At 49.7% G+C, this 15,817-nt stretch overlaps 1 protein-coding gene across 5 annotated transcripts in view; it reads left to right on the forward strand.

Moving 5' to 3' along the window:
* The window catches only part of BCAN (brevican), a 54,411-nt gene that overhangs the window by 24,500 nt on the left and 14,094 nt on the right, over nt 1-15,817 (forward strand). For all 5 annotated transcript variants that reach the window (XM_048828065.2, XM_048828066.2, XM_048828069.2 and 2 more), the window contains 5 exons: nt 22-149; nt 2,618-2,911; nt 6,142-6,564; nt 7,998-9,299; nt 15,188-15,295. In XM_048828065.2, the coding sequence (XP_048684022.2) occupies nt 22-149; nt 2,618-2,911; nt 6,142-6,564; nt 7,998-9,299; nt 15,188-15,295 (2,255 nt within the window). The remainder of the gene's footprint in view (nt 1-21; nt 150-2,617; nt 2,912-6,141; nt 6,565-7,997; nt 9,300-15,187; nt 15,296-15,817) is intronic.

Genomic DNA, 15,817 nt, shown 5'->3' on the forward strand with positions numbered 1-15,817 from the left:
ACTCTTGTTTTCTCATTCCAGGTACCCAATCCACACCCCTCGTGAGGCCTGTTATGGAGACATGGATGGGTTGCCAGGGGTCCGTAACTATGGAGTAGTGGACCCAGAAGACATGTACGATGTATACTGTTACGTTGAAGATCTGCACGGTAATTATGACACCAAAGTGCATTGCGTCCTTATCTGCCTTAATGGCCCATGCTGGATCAATCCAGTCCAGTTTCCTGTCTTTGACAGCTGCCAGTTCAGGGTCCAATAAACCCTGTAAAGGTCAACAGAGGAACAAACTACACACATGGCTTGGCTTTGGCCCTGAAGCCTTGCAGTAGCTTTGAAGAAGCATGTCAGACATAAGTTCTATGTCCTGCAGTATGCACCTGATCTACTGAGGTGCTGAGCACCCTTTGCTCCCATTGACTTCAACAGGTGTGGAAGGCGCTAAGCGCATTGCAGAACTGAGCCCTCAGTCCTGGCTACTGGAAAACATCCTAGATGCAAGTTGAGAATCTAGCACATGGGACCAAAGCACAAAAGCAGACGTACTCTAGAGTTTTCTCTATATAACCTGGTTTCCAGGAGTTATGGGACATGTTCAGGGTCTAGACGCATACAGTGTCCCAAGTTTTGGGCACGTGTCCCATTTTCTGGTCCATCTCTTGATTAAGGTCTGGGAGATGCCTAGAGTTAATGGGGAAACTGTCCTAAATCTGGGCCCATGCCCCAAGGCCTGAATGTACAATGTATGCTGGGGATTTTGCCTTGTATTCTGGGATCTTGGGTGGACTGTGAACACAAAGTCCATGCCCTTTGTTCCACACTTACCTCCTAAACTCATAGATGATCCTAGGTTACGAGCATATTATCTGACCTTATGAAAGCATATTCTAGTCTTCAGGTGGAATATCTCAGATTCTGTTATAGGGCTAAGCATCTCACGCCATAGCTTGGATTCGGTGTGCGTGTCAGGATTCTGGAAGATAGTTTTGGTTGGTGAATGTCTAGAGACTAGAAAATGGCTTGGATTATTGGTACACATCCCAGAGGCTGGGAGATACATACATATATCCTGGAAACAAACCTTAAATCCTGGGTATATGAGTCTGAGTGCATATCCTCCTGTGTCATTGCATATCCTTGGCTGGTGGATGGTTGCATGTTCTGTCCTGGTGGATTGTCACATGTCCTTTTCTAGGACATCATTGCATGTCCTGCCCTCGTGTGTCATTACATGTATGGCTCTGCCTGACTATTACATGCATGGTGCTGACCTGCTGGACTGTCACATATCTAGCCCTGGTGTGTCATTAGATCACTGGTGATGCCCTAACCACTGCACATATCACGGCACTGCCCTGAAGGATTGTCACATGTCCTATGCTGGGGGACTGGCATGTGTCAGACCCTAGAGCACTGTCGCCCAGGCTGCTCTGGCGGGTCATTACGATCCTGGTGGTGAGCTGATCCGCACAGGTATGACACAGAGGTGGTGAAGCGTCACATGTCCTGCCCTGATGGGTCACTACACGGATGAGCTGACTTACGTGATATGGGCTATTGACATTCGCTGCCATGTGAGCGGGAAATTGTGGGAGTGTGCAGTCTTGCTCTTCCCGCTGGCTATTCCTAAGTGCTAGCCCTTCAGCCATAGCATAATGCAGGGGCCAGTGTACTTACCTGGGAACCCGGTGAGCGGCAGTCTAGTTCAGCCTCCGGCACTGAGCTGTGGGGTTGCGGCTGGTTGCTGTGCCTCAGTTTCCCCGTCTGCATAACGAGGCGACTGACCTACCTCTTTGATCGGGTGGGCAAACTTTTTGGCCCGAGGGCCACATCGGGGAATAGAAATTGTATGGTGGGCCATGAATGCTCACAGAATTGGGGTTGGGGTGCGGGCTCTCGGGTGGGGCTGGGGATGAGGAGTTTGGGGTGCAGGAGGGTGCTCTGGGCTGGGATCGAGGGGTTTGGAGGCCAGAAGGGGGATCAGGGCTGGGGCAGGGGTGCGGGAAGGGGTGCAGGTTCCAGCTGGCGTTGCGGGCTATAAGGTGGGGCTGGGGATGAGAGGTTTGGGGTGCAGGAGGGTGCTCTGGGCTGGGATCAAGGGGTTTGGAGAGCAGGAGGAGGATCAGGGTTGGGGAATGGGGTGGGCCATGGGGAGAGGCTCAGAGGTGCAGGCTCCAAGCGGCGCTTACCTCAAGCGGCTCCTGGAAGCAGTGGCATGTCCCTTTTCCGGCTCCTCTGCAGAGGCACGGCCAGGCGGGTCTCCATGCTGCCCCATCCACAGGCACCGTCCCTGCAGCTCCCATTGGAGCGCGTAGGAGCGGCCCCAACCCAGTACTCCGGCAGGATCGGGGCCGAGCTGCGTGGTGCGGCTCGCGGGCCAGCTTAAAATGGCTCATGGGCCGGATATGGGCCGTAGTTTGCCCACCCCTGTCTTAGATAGTGCTTGGAGATAGATGGCAGCTAATGGATCCACTGGGAGTTTGTTCGATATTGTAATTAGAAGGGTGGGGTGGGTCATGCAGCCATAGGAAAGGGTCGGGGAGGCTGAAAGAGCCCTCTTTCCTGGACTGGCCGAGACCCTCTGGGCTCTGATTCCTCCCCCCTTCATCTGTGATTGCAGGAGAACTCGTTTTGGGGACCGCCCCAGACAAATTCACCCTGGAGGAGGCCAAGGCTCACTGTCAGGATCTGGGAGCGGAGATAGCGACGCCGGGCCAGCTGTACGCGGCCTGGAACGAAGGGCTGGACCACTGCAGCTCGGGCTGGCTGGCTGACGGCAGCGTCCGCTACCCCATTGTCACCCCGCGGGAACGGTGCGGAGGGAGCCAGCCGGGAGTCAAAACCGTCTTCCAGTTCCGGAACCAGACTGGATTCCCCAATGCCCAGAGCAGATACGATGTGTACTGCTTTCGAGGTAAGGAACCCGTCTCCGGGGTCGCAGAGAGATTGGCCCGCAGGCTGCCATCAGTCTTTCAGTCCTTAGCTGCCGAGGGCCTGATTTTACAGAGGTGCTGAACTCCCACAGCTGCCTCTGCCTGCAGCTGAAGTTTTGGGCGCTGAGCACTTCTGCAGATTACGACCTTACATAAGAATGGCCAGACTGGATCAGACCAATGGTCCGTTTAGCCCAGAACCCTGTCTTCCGGCGCCAGCTGCTTCAGAGGGAATGAGCAGAACAGGGCAAATTAGCGAGTGATCCACCGTCCAGTTCCAGCTTCTGGCCGAGGTTTGGGGACACCCGGAGCATGGGGTTACATCCCTGACCGTCTTGGCTAATAGCTGTTGATGGACCTTACAGTTACTTACCTGGGCTTGTAGCCAGAGAGCAAACCCTTGGGGCGTAATCCTGGTTCCAGTCAACGGAGCCTGGATTTCACCCTTGAAAGAGGAGTGCACGGTGGGCGTTTCCCCAAATAGGCCTCAGTTTTCTCACATTCCCATCTGTTTTGGGTGTTTCCTGTTCTGCCCTCACCAGAGACAGCGGCAGCCTGGTGATCCGCGCTAGGCACCTGCACTGAAGGTATTGAAGTGCCGTACCCCTATTGCCCTCACTTTACAGGAAGGAAACTGAGACACAGAGATTTTTTTTTAAAGCAAGTCTGTAGCAGAGTTGGGAATCAGACCCTGACTTCCTAGGGTCCAGAGCCACAGAACTGCAGTTGGTCTCCTGTTCCTATTGCATGTCCTTCACTGTGCTGCGTAAGAAGGGCAGCGTGACTTTCCCTTACATGACAGCATGGGACACAACACGGCGTTGTGTGACCGCTGAGACTTAGCCAAGGGGGTTGCCCAAAATATATCTTGCTGGCTATTTTATGTTGGTTATTAGGCATGGTGCCTAGGTCTTGGGGACTGGGCATGCTTCTGGATTCTGGCAGGAATCCCTTAGGGACAGTGATACTAACCCTGGCTTTTGATATCATCCGAACCCACCTGGTACCATGTGAGCTGGGTTCGCGGAGCCACTCAGCCCGATGGGTTTTCTGCAGGAGATGTGGATTCAGACTGAATGACAGGATCCCGCCAGAGAAAAAAATGCTGTGAACTGAATGTCTCTGCTTCACAGCTTGTCCCTTGTCACAAGGACGCTCCTGGCCCGTGTGTGTGTGAAGCTAGAGCAGGGCAGAACAGCTCGGCTTAAGAGGCGAGAAGTAGAAGCTGAGAGAGAGAGAAAAAAAGAAAGACTTTTTCTGGTTTAGACAGAAATTAGTTGCCTGACATATATCAGAGCCAGAACCCCGGTTGGTATAAATCAGTGTCACTCCTTTGGAATCACAATTGGTGTCAATGGGTGTCACTCTATTGAAGTCAGTGGGCCAGACCCCCAGCTGGCATCATTTGGCATAGTTCTGTTGGCCTCATTGAAGCTACACTATCATCCCCAGATAAAGATCTGGCCTGTTTTCATTTTATTAAATATTATTAAACATAACAACACTGCAAAATGCCGCAGGGTCTTTCCTTGTAGCCATGGGGCCGGAGTGACAATATTCTGAGACAAAACAGGCAGGATTGGGAATGGATTTCTCAGGGGATTGGGAATGGGATAGTATGGACACTTTCCCCTCTTGGCTGCTGGTTCAATGATTGATCAGTGATGGCCAAAGCTCCTTGTAACACGCTGATGCCTCTGAGCCACCTGTGTGATAACTCAGAAGGTCTCAGTCCGGATCTGGAAAGGTTTTTTTCATTCCGGTGACAAATTTTGACCAAAATTAATAATGTCATTTCCGTTAATATTTTTCTTCCAAAGCTTTTTTGGGGGGGTTCTCATTAACAAAAAAATTTTAATCTTTTTTCAAGAAAACTCAAACTGTTTAGTGAAAAACTTAAGTTCCCATGAGAATTTTTCTCTCTCTCTTGCTCTCTTTTTTTTTGGTGACTAGAAAGCCCATTTTTAGTTAGAAAAACTCTTTGAAGAAAACATGTTGACCAGCTCCCGTCTGAGTCCATGTCCCATTGGGCAAGGAGCTCTCCACATCATGAAACAGGCCACAATTTTCAAAAGGAACTAGTTCCTGTGGATGCCTAACAGGAGAGGCCTTCAAAAGGGACCTGGTTTTCAGAGGGCTTATGGGGTTTCAAGTTGGCCCCCTCCCAAATCTGAGAATCCTGGCCCCTTCAGCCCCCTCGTTGGCAGTGTTTAAAGAGGCCGCAGTTCCCCTTTGGGGGGAGATGGAAGAAGCTTTTACCACCTACACTCTCTGCTGTGGCTAATTCCAGGGCTTCAGTTTCTGAAGCTACCCATAAATCCCCTTGGGATGGCCGCCATCTTGGCTACAGCACTAAGCTGGTGTAGACGGGGCTGTAGCAGACTCATATCCTCTGGATTTCTGCAGGGCTGACTCTATAACATGTTCCCCGCTGGGTTACACACTCCCCGGGCTTTTAAGCTGTTTGGTTCAGGATCTCACAAATTAAATAGAAAGGGGATAAAATAAGCTCAGGCCAGAGAAAAGAAGAGCTAAAATGATGCAAGTGTAAAAATCGATGCCAACTGGACACCCATTTTAGCTGCAAGGTTCGGACTGAGAGGTGGGGTCGAATTCACTCGAAGTTATGGGGGTGGAGGGACGGGTCAGAGCCAGGGAGTTTTGCTTTGGTTTATTGTAAAGCAGGGAGGCCCAGCTCCTCAGCAGGTGTAAATCTGGGTGGCTTTAATGGAGGTAGGCCCAGCTGAGCGTCCGGGCCAAGATTTAGCTTCACTGTTCAGCTCTGGAGCTGGGACTGGATCTAAATCGCCAGGGCGTTCTCAGGCCTTGCTCGGATATAAACTCGAAGGGCCTGATTCTCAGTTATGCTTGGTCCCCTCTACACCCTTCTCCGGTGGTGTAAAGGGACCCTTAACCTGGATGCCATGACACCCATTTGGAGGTCCTTTTGCACTGCAAGGAACCTCGGTGTCAATGAGAATCAGGCCCCAAAGCTTGACATGGGCTGGATTTATCCCTGAGGAAACTCCACGGGAGTCACTGGAGTTCACCAGGGTGAATCTGGCTCATCTTCTCTGCCCTGCTTGAACCATGCCTCAGACGGAGAGTGAGGGCAGTCCTGCTTTGAAAGGGTATTGATTGGAAGGTGTCGCTGCCTGACACCCCGGGGACAGGCCAAGGCAGTAATCTCCCGCTTTCTTTTTGCTCACAGAAGAGACAGACTCTTTCACGGAGTCTCCAGAAAAATACCGAGCCACTGAGCCCGAGGGGGTCAAGGAGATTGTTACAGTGACAGACAAGATGGAGGAGCTGCAGCTGCCCAGAGCGGAAGTGGAGAATGAGTCGAGAGGGGCTATATACGCCGTCCCTCTTTTTCAGGACATGAGTGATGCTGAGCAGCAAAAGCCGAGCAGTGCCCCCGAAGAGGCATCAATTCCTATCTCCCGGGAAGCCCTGCTAGATAACTCCGTATCCTCAGATCTAGGACTTCACCCGCCATCACGTTTCCCCGAGAGCCAAGCCAGTCCCGAGGCAGGTCTGATTAGCAGCGATGTAAAACCAGGGAGCCCTGCCCCTCCAGCTGAGGAAGGGGAAAAGGGGAGAATTGGAAATTGCACAGAGACACCCAGGAATGGTAGGTAGAGAATCCTCTGTAGTGTGATCAGGGAACGTTTTTAGGGCAATGGCTGGAATGGGGTCACAAACGCAGCATGTGCCCAAACTCCAGAGTCCGTAGGGCTGGTATTGTCAAAGAAGCCAAAGGGATTTAGATGCCCACGTTACAATGAGAGTTGGGCACCTTTGACAATCACAGGCTAATCCAGTCTCTCCTACAGGTGGCTCGTGTCAGTTGGCCCCCTTGTCAGAATCTCTCCAAATACTTTCACAGGCAATATTTATGGAGAGAGCTGGTTGAAGAACCAGTAAGACAAAATGTAATGAACATTTTTGGATTTTTAAACTGTTTCTTTGAAACTTTGAAAAAATGTTTCAACATTTTTCTATCCAGGGGATCAAAAAACTGAAAAACATTTGTCAGAAACGTTCAACTTCTTTTTCCCCCAGTTGAAATTAAATGAAGAATCAAAATTTGCAAAAGTCCCATTAGCTCAAACTAGTGTTGGGTTTGGTGCTGAAATCCCACGAAATTCATGGCAGGTTCAGAACCTGGATCCAGAACCCAATTTGGCTGCTGGCTCCTTCCTTCCACTTTTAATAAAATAAAAGGGGTGAAAAGAGAGGGGAATTCACATATTTATGAAAAGTAAAATGTGCACAGAGCCAGTTCATTTTGTAGTTCTGGCAACAAAGGACTCGGAACCAGCTCTTCACCTCGTGTAAATGGCCTCACTCAATTCATTTAAATGGGAGTTCACACCAGCTGAGGAATCTGGTTTATAATTCTCAGACAAAAAACACTGTTAAAATGGAGTAAAGTTTGATGTTAAGTTAGCAAAACAAGGAGGCTGGATAGTCTAGTGGTTAGGGCACTAGCCTGGGATACAGGAGATCTGCATTAAATTATCTTTTCTGCACAGACTTCCTGTGTAAACGTGGCCAAGTCAGTTAGCCTCTTGTGCCTCGGTTTCCCATCTGTAAATTGGGTATAATACCATTGCCCTATCTCACAGGGTTGTTGTAAGGATAAATACATTGAAGACTGTGAGGTGCTTGAGATATAATGGTAAGAGGGCAATATAAATACCTAAGATAGATATAATATGGATGATCAACTTAAGGACAAATGTTAGAGAGATGTCGTGATGATCAATGACGACATTTGTGTTCTGAAATATTGGTTTGAAATTAAAACTGTGGTTTCGTCATGTTGAATCATTTCATTTTGATTAAAAATGCTGAAATATTTAGCTCCGACATTTCCGCTTAGAAACTTTTCATTCCACGAGAAGTTTCAATATTTCAACTTTTGCGGAATGGTAACTTAATTTGAAATGTTGACGTTTTCCCTGGGGGATGAAAACCCCTGTTTCCGAGCAGCTCTGGTTGTTTGTCCTGAAGGAGGCAGGAGGTAGTTTGATTGCTGTCTTTTTCATTTGAATTTTGCAGAGGAAGAACGTGGAACTGACCCGTTGGAGGGAGAGAACGTGAGGACTGCTGAAGAGAAGCAGACTCCAGGCAGCAGCCACCAGGGATCAGATGGGGTGAATCTAGTTCTTCCCACTGAGATGACTCCAGGAGAGCCCCAGTCCATGGTCCCCCACGCAGAGGTAGAAATGACTGGTGGAGACATGACCGCCAGCCCTACAAATGCGCCAGCGGAAATCTCACCGAAACTAGCCGGATCCGGTGATGCAATCAAACCCAATATGTCTCACGTCCCTGTCAGTTCCCACCAAGAACGCAGAGAGGAGCCCACAGCAGAAGGCAGCTCTGCTGATGGCTTAGGAGTGGATTTCATCCCTGGTTCATCCCTGGACCTAGAGGTCGTTGCCACGAAGAAGGTGGATGCTCTGGAGCAGCTAGCTCGCACCACCAGCTCCAGGGGCATCAAGGAGGACTCTGGGGTGCAAGAGCACTCTCCTACCGTCGCTGCTTCTGCTGCCCCAACTGTGGGGTGGAAGGCAGAAGATCTCAAAGAACCAGGTCAGCGGCTCTTTACGGAACGTGCCCAGACCTACGCCACACCTCCAAGTGGGCTTGTTTCCGGGATGAGCAGCACACGCTTCCCTGACCCGGGCAGACGCCCGGGTTCTTCTGAAGATACAGAGCTGTCTGGAGATGTGACTCTTGGCCCAGTGTGGCCAGAAGGGACCTCAACGATTCAGGATACCCCGCTGTCTGCATCCCCTGGTATGGGAACATCCAGCCTCCAGGAGAACGAGGAGCACTCGGGTTCTACCTGGCTTCTGCAGCCCGCCACCCCCCGCTCCCAGACGGGGGACATCCGCTCTGCCTCCCGACCGGAGGGGACGATGGTTGCCCTCACCATTTCGCACACCGAAGTAGGCCAGGTCCACACAATGCTGCCACCCAGCGGGGAGTCTTCAGCAGAGGACGACAGCCAGACGGTGGGACGCAAGAGCGTGGAGCCGCCCGACTCCGACGCGAGCGGCCCGTTGTCAGGTGAATCATCTGAGGAGGAGAAGGCCATTGAAGAGCAAACTGTTCCCTCCGCGACCCCAGCAATGGCGGCCATCTCCCCCACGGGTACTGGAGAACCAGAAGGGGAAGGATGCTCATCCAGCGCCAAGCACGGCCTCACCTCCCCCACTGCAGACGTCTTCAGAGAAGCATCGGGCCCAGCGTTGGACGGGATCCCTTTCACAGACGCCCCTTTGACCACCACCAGCCCTCTCCCCGTCCTGCCAACAGACAGCGCCAGCCTGGGAGCAGGGGTGAACATTTCAGGTAACCCGTACGGCTCTGCTGCCTTGGCCCTCTGGGCAGCCATATACACCGGCCTCTCGCACTAAAAACCTCGCTTGCACACTGTGCTTTCCTCTGTCTCTCCATTTGTCTGTCTGTCTTTCTCTCCCCTCCCCTCTTCAGCTGGATCAGGGAAGTTTAAGGGTCCGGAGAAGCACATATTTGTCAAACAAATTAGTCTCAACTGTGCATGCACTTTAAATCTCTTGCTACTTCTATGAAGTGTTTTTAACGACTGTTTCGATGAAAAAAAACCCCAACGTACTATGACTAACAACGGTACTAATAAAGCGAATTAAAAGCTTTCTAGAACAAAACCACCTTGGCTAGATCTGTGCTTCCCTTTGTCCTGATTGGTCCATTGCCTTGTGTCTTATTGCAATTTTCCTCGTGCGTGTGTGTGTGTGTGTGTGTGTGTGCAGGTGTGTCTTTCCCACTGATGAACTAATTCTCTTTACACCTGGCCTAAGAACTGTGGGCCAAATTATAAACCCTTTATGTATAGTGGGCCTGATTCTCATTTACCCCGAGGCCCCTTTGCACAGCTCTGCCGGTGTAGCTTGTTACTGTTTGCATTGTGATGGTGTCTTGAAGAGTTTTGCAAACTGACAAACTGGAAAAAAAATTCAGCTTCGGTGAATGGAAACATTTGGAGCACTTTTGAAATATTTCATTTGGATTTTGACCATAGACCACCCCTTTTTCAACCTTTCAAGTTGCTTGAACTGGAAAAAAACAAAAACAAAAACCCACCCCAAAACTTTTCCTTTAGAAAATGCCGAAACAGAATGTTTCTTTTTCCACATTGGTTTGAGCCCGGAAATTCGCTGAAATTGCCCCTCTCCCGTGAACAGTTTCAGTTTTGACCAAATCGGCATGCGTTGGTGAGAAAACCATTTCGTCAGAAATTCCTGACTAGTTCTAGCTGCTGTTGCTTGGGCTCAGCTTCTCTCGCTGGGGCTGCAACAGATTCATCTCCTCTGTGAATTGGCAAAGAGGGGGGCCTGGAACCTACGTTCACCAGTGAGCTACAGTTGTGTCTGGGGGGGCCCCCAGTCAGGGATCAGGGCAAGAATGGAGTGAAAATTTTCATCCAAAACTTTTTTTCACTGAACGCTGCAGGTTCAGCCACACCAAAACACTGGCGAATTCATGTAAAAAAGAAAACCAAAATTGCAAAAAAAAAAAAAAAAGAAAAAAAGCCCAGGTGTTCCGTTCTGCGAGTTTCAGAATGAAACTTTTTGATTTTTTGGTTCAGAGCTACTTTGTTTAAATTATTTAAATTTTTAAATACATTTCAGTTTTTTAAAGAACACTTTAAAAATGCTCAAAATTCAAGTGCATTTTGCTCCAGGTTGAACAAAGTGTTTCATGTGACCCAAAACAAAGTTTTTTCAAACTTTTCAATTTGCCCAACATTTTGAAAAATTTCATTTTCAGTTTAATTCGAACCAATTTTTCCCTCGATTTTTCTGAATGGCCAAGAACCGAAAAATGTCATTTGCCCAACTCTGATCGGGCCTCTGGTGCTAGGAGCGGTACAAACCCACAGGAAAGACCCAGTCCCTTGCCAGAGAGCTTACAATCCAATAAAGAAGGCTACTCTTAATTAAACTAGTATATTGCAAATAATAGCCCAAACCATTGTAGTAGTGAATTAAGAATGAAATGCAATTATGACCCCTAATAGGTTAGGGGGAGGGATAGCTCAGTGGTTTGAGCATTGGCCTGCTAAACCCAGCGTTGTGAGTTCAATCCTTGAGGGGGCCATTTAGGGATCTGGGGCAAAAAATTGGGGATTGGTCCTGCTTCAAGCAGGGGGTTGGACTAGGTGACCTCCTGAGGTCCCTTCCAACCCTATGATTCTATGATAGGCTTCCATGTCACATTTCAGATGAAAGAGAAGGCCTCTGGCAGCACAGCATTGTGGGTCAGTGCTGAATCATAGGGAAGAGCGCCCTCTGCTGTCACAGAAACACAACCTCCTGCAGCAACCTCAGACATCTCCCATCTACTCACCGACCTAGCCTGATTCCGCTCAGCTGATATAGCCCAGTTCATTCAGATGGCAGGCGGAGAGAGGGAAATGAGTTAGCGCTAGGGTGACCAGAGGTCCTGATTTTATAGGGACTGTCCCGATTTTGGGGGCTTTTTCTTATATAGGCACCTATTACCTCCCCCACCTCCTGTCCCGATTTTTTACACTTGCTATCCGGTCACCCTAGTCAGCGCTCAGATTTCCGAGTGGTAGCCGTGTTAGTCTGTATCAGCAAAAATAACGAGGAGTCCTTGTGGCACCTTAGAGACGAACAGATTTATTTGGGCGTAAGCTTTCGTGGGTTAGAACCCGCTTCAGCGTTGTGCTTCTGCGGAGAAGGCTTTGTCCTTATCCCTTAGGCTGTCGAAGGGAGTGCCGACTCTGGGATTGTAGCCTCTGGTGGAGCTGCAGTAGAGTCAGATGTGCAATTTAAGCCGTGCAACGCACCCTGTATTGGGGTAGCTGACCTGGGTTTCCAGGGTCCGATCAATTGTGCATAGGCCCTGAGTGAAGGTGCCGCGTACCCCGACAGAAGGAGATCTTCTGCCGACATAGGAATACTGCCTCCCCGGATGACGTTAGCTACGCTAACAGCAACATTTGCAGTGTAGACCAGGACCAACGGGAGACAGGGATTGTTTAGGGTGGCTTTAAGGAAGCCTCACCAGGCACAAAGAGAAATTTGGGCTGCAGATCAAGACATGTTTCCTGTTGCTCAGAGCAGAACAGTCTCCCTAAGGGAGGTATCCATCACATGGGGGCATTTTAGGTGGGACCAGACAAAGCACTTTGAGATTAGAATGGGGAAATGATCCTTACACATGATCTGTGGTAGGGTGGGACCGGATGACCTCCTAGGTCCTTTTCCTCTTTAAGAAGCTCACAGAGGCCCTGATCTCCTCACTGAGAAACTCCCACTGATCCAAAATCTTGCGATGCTCCCAGCAGAAAGCACGGGCTGACTCTGACGTGAACCAGTCTGGTCTCCCCAAGCCCTGCATCCGTTATTGGTCTTATTAAAGCAAACGCTGCCGTGATTATAAATACTGTATGCACTGCGCATTCCCCCTTTTTAATCCCTAACCCAAGGTCAAAGGCAGAGACACTGTCTTTATGGAAGAGGACACTGATTTTAGTGGGAGTTAGGCACCAAAATCCGTTTGAGGATCTGGGCCTAATATCACACATCAAGTCTGCAGCAAGGGATGAAACTCAGGACTCCTAAGTCTCAGCCTAGCAGCCTATAACCACGGGACTGTCCTTCATTACTTCACGCAGCATCCTGTCCCCAGTATTGATCACTAGAGGTGCTTCAGAGGAAGATGCAAAAGAACCCCTGCAGTGGCTAGATTCGGGATAGGCAGCCGGCCTAAGCCCTAGCAGAGATCCTCTTAAGCCTTGAGGAGGTTTTTACTTTATATCTATTGCAAACCTCTGTTTTTTTAGCATTTACTCTTCTATGTCTGGATCTTCTTGTTAACCACATCAACCTCTCAAACCTCTTTGACTCCTTCTCAGTTCTCGGCCTCAATGACTTCCTGTGGAGAGGAGAGCCTCAATCTGGTTTGAAAGCCTGGTGTGTCAGTACCACGTAGGAAAGATGGTGCAGTGGTAAGGGCCCTCGCCTATCACTTGGGAGACCTGCATACAAGTCCCTGCTCTACCATGGGCTTCCACTGTGAGTTTGGGCAACTCACCTGGCCTCTCTAGGGCCCAGTTCCCTTTCTGTCTAAGGGAGAAAACAGCACGGCCCTGCCTCCCAGACAGCAGAGAGGATAAGTACATTAAAGATTAGCGAGATGCTTGGATGCTATGGGGATGGGAGATAGATAAGTACATATTTGTATCATGGACCAAGACCCTATGGTGCTGGGTGCTGTGCAAACACAGACCAAAACTACAGTCCTTCCTCCAAAGAGCTTGAAGTCTACCTATAAGACAGCAGATTCGGGCGAGGGGGATTGGAGCTCAGGAGTGCGACTCTGGACAATGCTGTCTGCTGATGTTCGTTAGGGGTGAAATTTTCAAAGCCAAATAAAAGATTTGGATGCCCATTTGCCACTCAAATTAAAATCTTCACCTGCGTGTTCAGAATGCCGTGAACACTCTAACCCCTTGGAGGAATGTGATTTTAATTTTTTTTATATAATATTGATGTTTATTTTTAAGCATTTTTTCAATTTTTAATCGATTTAAAGTTTCCCGGTGACTTAAGCCCCATAATTTTGTGCATTTCCCCCACAATTTTTATTGTTTTACATTTTCACAGTTGCAGGAAATTATGGGAAGGTCAGGCAATATGGGAGAGGGGGAGGGATCAGGCAAAGATTATGGCAGGAGATGTTCAGATTCAAAAAGTTAATGCTTTATAACCGGTATAACACAAATTGTCACCATCACATGCCAAAATATACAAAGGGCATATCCTTAAACCGAACTCTAAGAAGTTCTCGAGCTGCCGATTGCTTCCTTTGCCTAGCTGTAAATTTCAATTGTAATTGATGGAAATATTTTTCCATGGGTTTGCCTGTGCCTACGGTGCAATTGACACTTATCAACATTCACCAGTAAAAATCACATCCTTCCAAGTCCGTTAGTGAGATCACTGTAATTCTTCCCTGTTTGATAAACGGGGAAACTGAAGCACAGAATACTTCAACTAATACAAGGCTACAGAGCATGGGAATAGCGGAGCTGAGAACGGGACTCAGATTTACTGGGGGGCGAGTGCTTGGATCATTAGCCCAGGCCGCCATCCCCCGCGGGTATTTCCCAGCCAACGCCATTCTCTATCCCCGGATAAGTCTGACTCTTAGCTCAGTCCTATCTAGCAGGAGGGGACCCACCACCAGAACTCATTCCTATTCCTTGGGAGACAGCAATCCCTTCCTGAGATGCATGTCTCCACCTCCTCCCCCTCATGGCTTCTCAGACAATCCTCCCAGTGCGAACGGAACGTGCAGTAGATCCTCTTGCTCTGAAAGAATCCCCCTTCTCCCTAGAGTCCACTACAGCACTCCATCCCCGGGGCCCACAAATCCAATGGCCAGTACTGAGCTCACACAAAGACAATTATTAGGGTTTTATTGAATGCCCCTCCTCACCCCCTGCCCAGCACTTACCTTCTCTAGGGTTCCTTTGAAAGGTCAAATCGCCACCACCACTCAGGTCTGTCCCGTCGGCTCTGTGGGATGGAACCCCATTTGTAACAGTGTCCGAGAGGGCTCGCTGCGTCTGGGGGGGGCTGCTGCACGTGGGTCTCCCAACATGACTGAGCTTCATGAGATGGAACCTTAAACACCGGTGCTGCTTCTTTACCCGCAGTGGAGCCCCCAACATGGGGGTGTCTGGTCACGCTCGGCTCTCCAAGAGGACTGGGGCATTCGATTCTTCATGCTGCCATAAGACTGGCTCGTTGCTCTGCATCTCTTGCGAGCCTTAGGCCTAGACAAAGCAGGCCTCCTCTGGTTTAAGATCTGACACAGAGCCAGAACTTTAGGGGGTATGCTCAGGTCTTGCAGTGAGGTTTGAATCCTGCCCTTTCCCAACACTTGAGAGGGAACTGCGGGTTGGCAGATCTGAGGCTTGGAGTCCACCTCGATTTACACTGCATTCTGGGCATTTCACAGATTCGGCATGAGCAGGAGAGAGGGCTGCCTGCTGTCTCCCTGGCAGCTGGCTCTGAGACCCCATTGCTGGCTCCTGGAGAAGTCTGGAACAGTTGCAGCCAAGCCCGATCTCTCAGGGTGCTGCTCAGATTTGCTCCCACGATTAATGTCACCTGGGATCCCAGGGCTCAGCTCCCAGCTTCACTCTTTGAATGTGCTTTCAGATGACTGCATCCCAAACCCTTGTATGAATGGAGGGACCTGCAGCGAAGAAGAATACCGCATCAGCTGTATATGTCTGCCAGGCTATGGAGGAGACATCTGTGAAACAGGTGAGTCCAGGCGGGCACCACAGACACAGCCTGAAAGGCTGTTGTATTTTGAGGAAACAGAACAAACTCACAGCCCGCTTAGGCTGCTAATTGTCCTGCGTGCCACAGGCAATTTCAGGGCAGCAGCTGGGATAGAACCCAGATCCTCCAGCTCTAACAGCCACCTGAGCTCAAGTGGTGGAGGGGCCTATGACACACAGTTGAGTAGTTCTGATTCTGTCCAGGAGAGGGCAGTGGCACGCACACACCAGTTTAATAATAATAAGTCCCTGGTCTTCAAACCAACGATGAGACCTTGTTTTTAATTTCAATGGAGTTCAGTGGCAGAACTGGTGGACTCTAACTCTGCTGCAGTGCATAAAACATAGCCCTTGTATAGCCCCAGAGCTGCAGGGACCTCATGCTAGCAGAGAGAGAGGACCTCAGGTCTACCTGACCCCATCTATCCATGACCTCTCTGCTAAGAAAGCCAAGAAGGGGGCAAATTTAATGCCAGCCAAGAAGGTGCTTTTGTTATGTGGA

Source organism: Caretta caretta, chromosome 24 (genome assembly GCF_965140235.1).
Source record: "Caretta caretta isolate rCarCar2 chromosome 24, rCarCar1.hap1, whole genome shotgun sequence".
Lineage (NCBI taxonomy): Eukaryota > Metazoa > Chordata > Testudines > Cheloniidae > Caretta > Caretta caretta.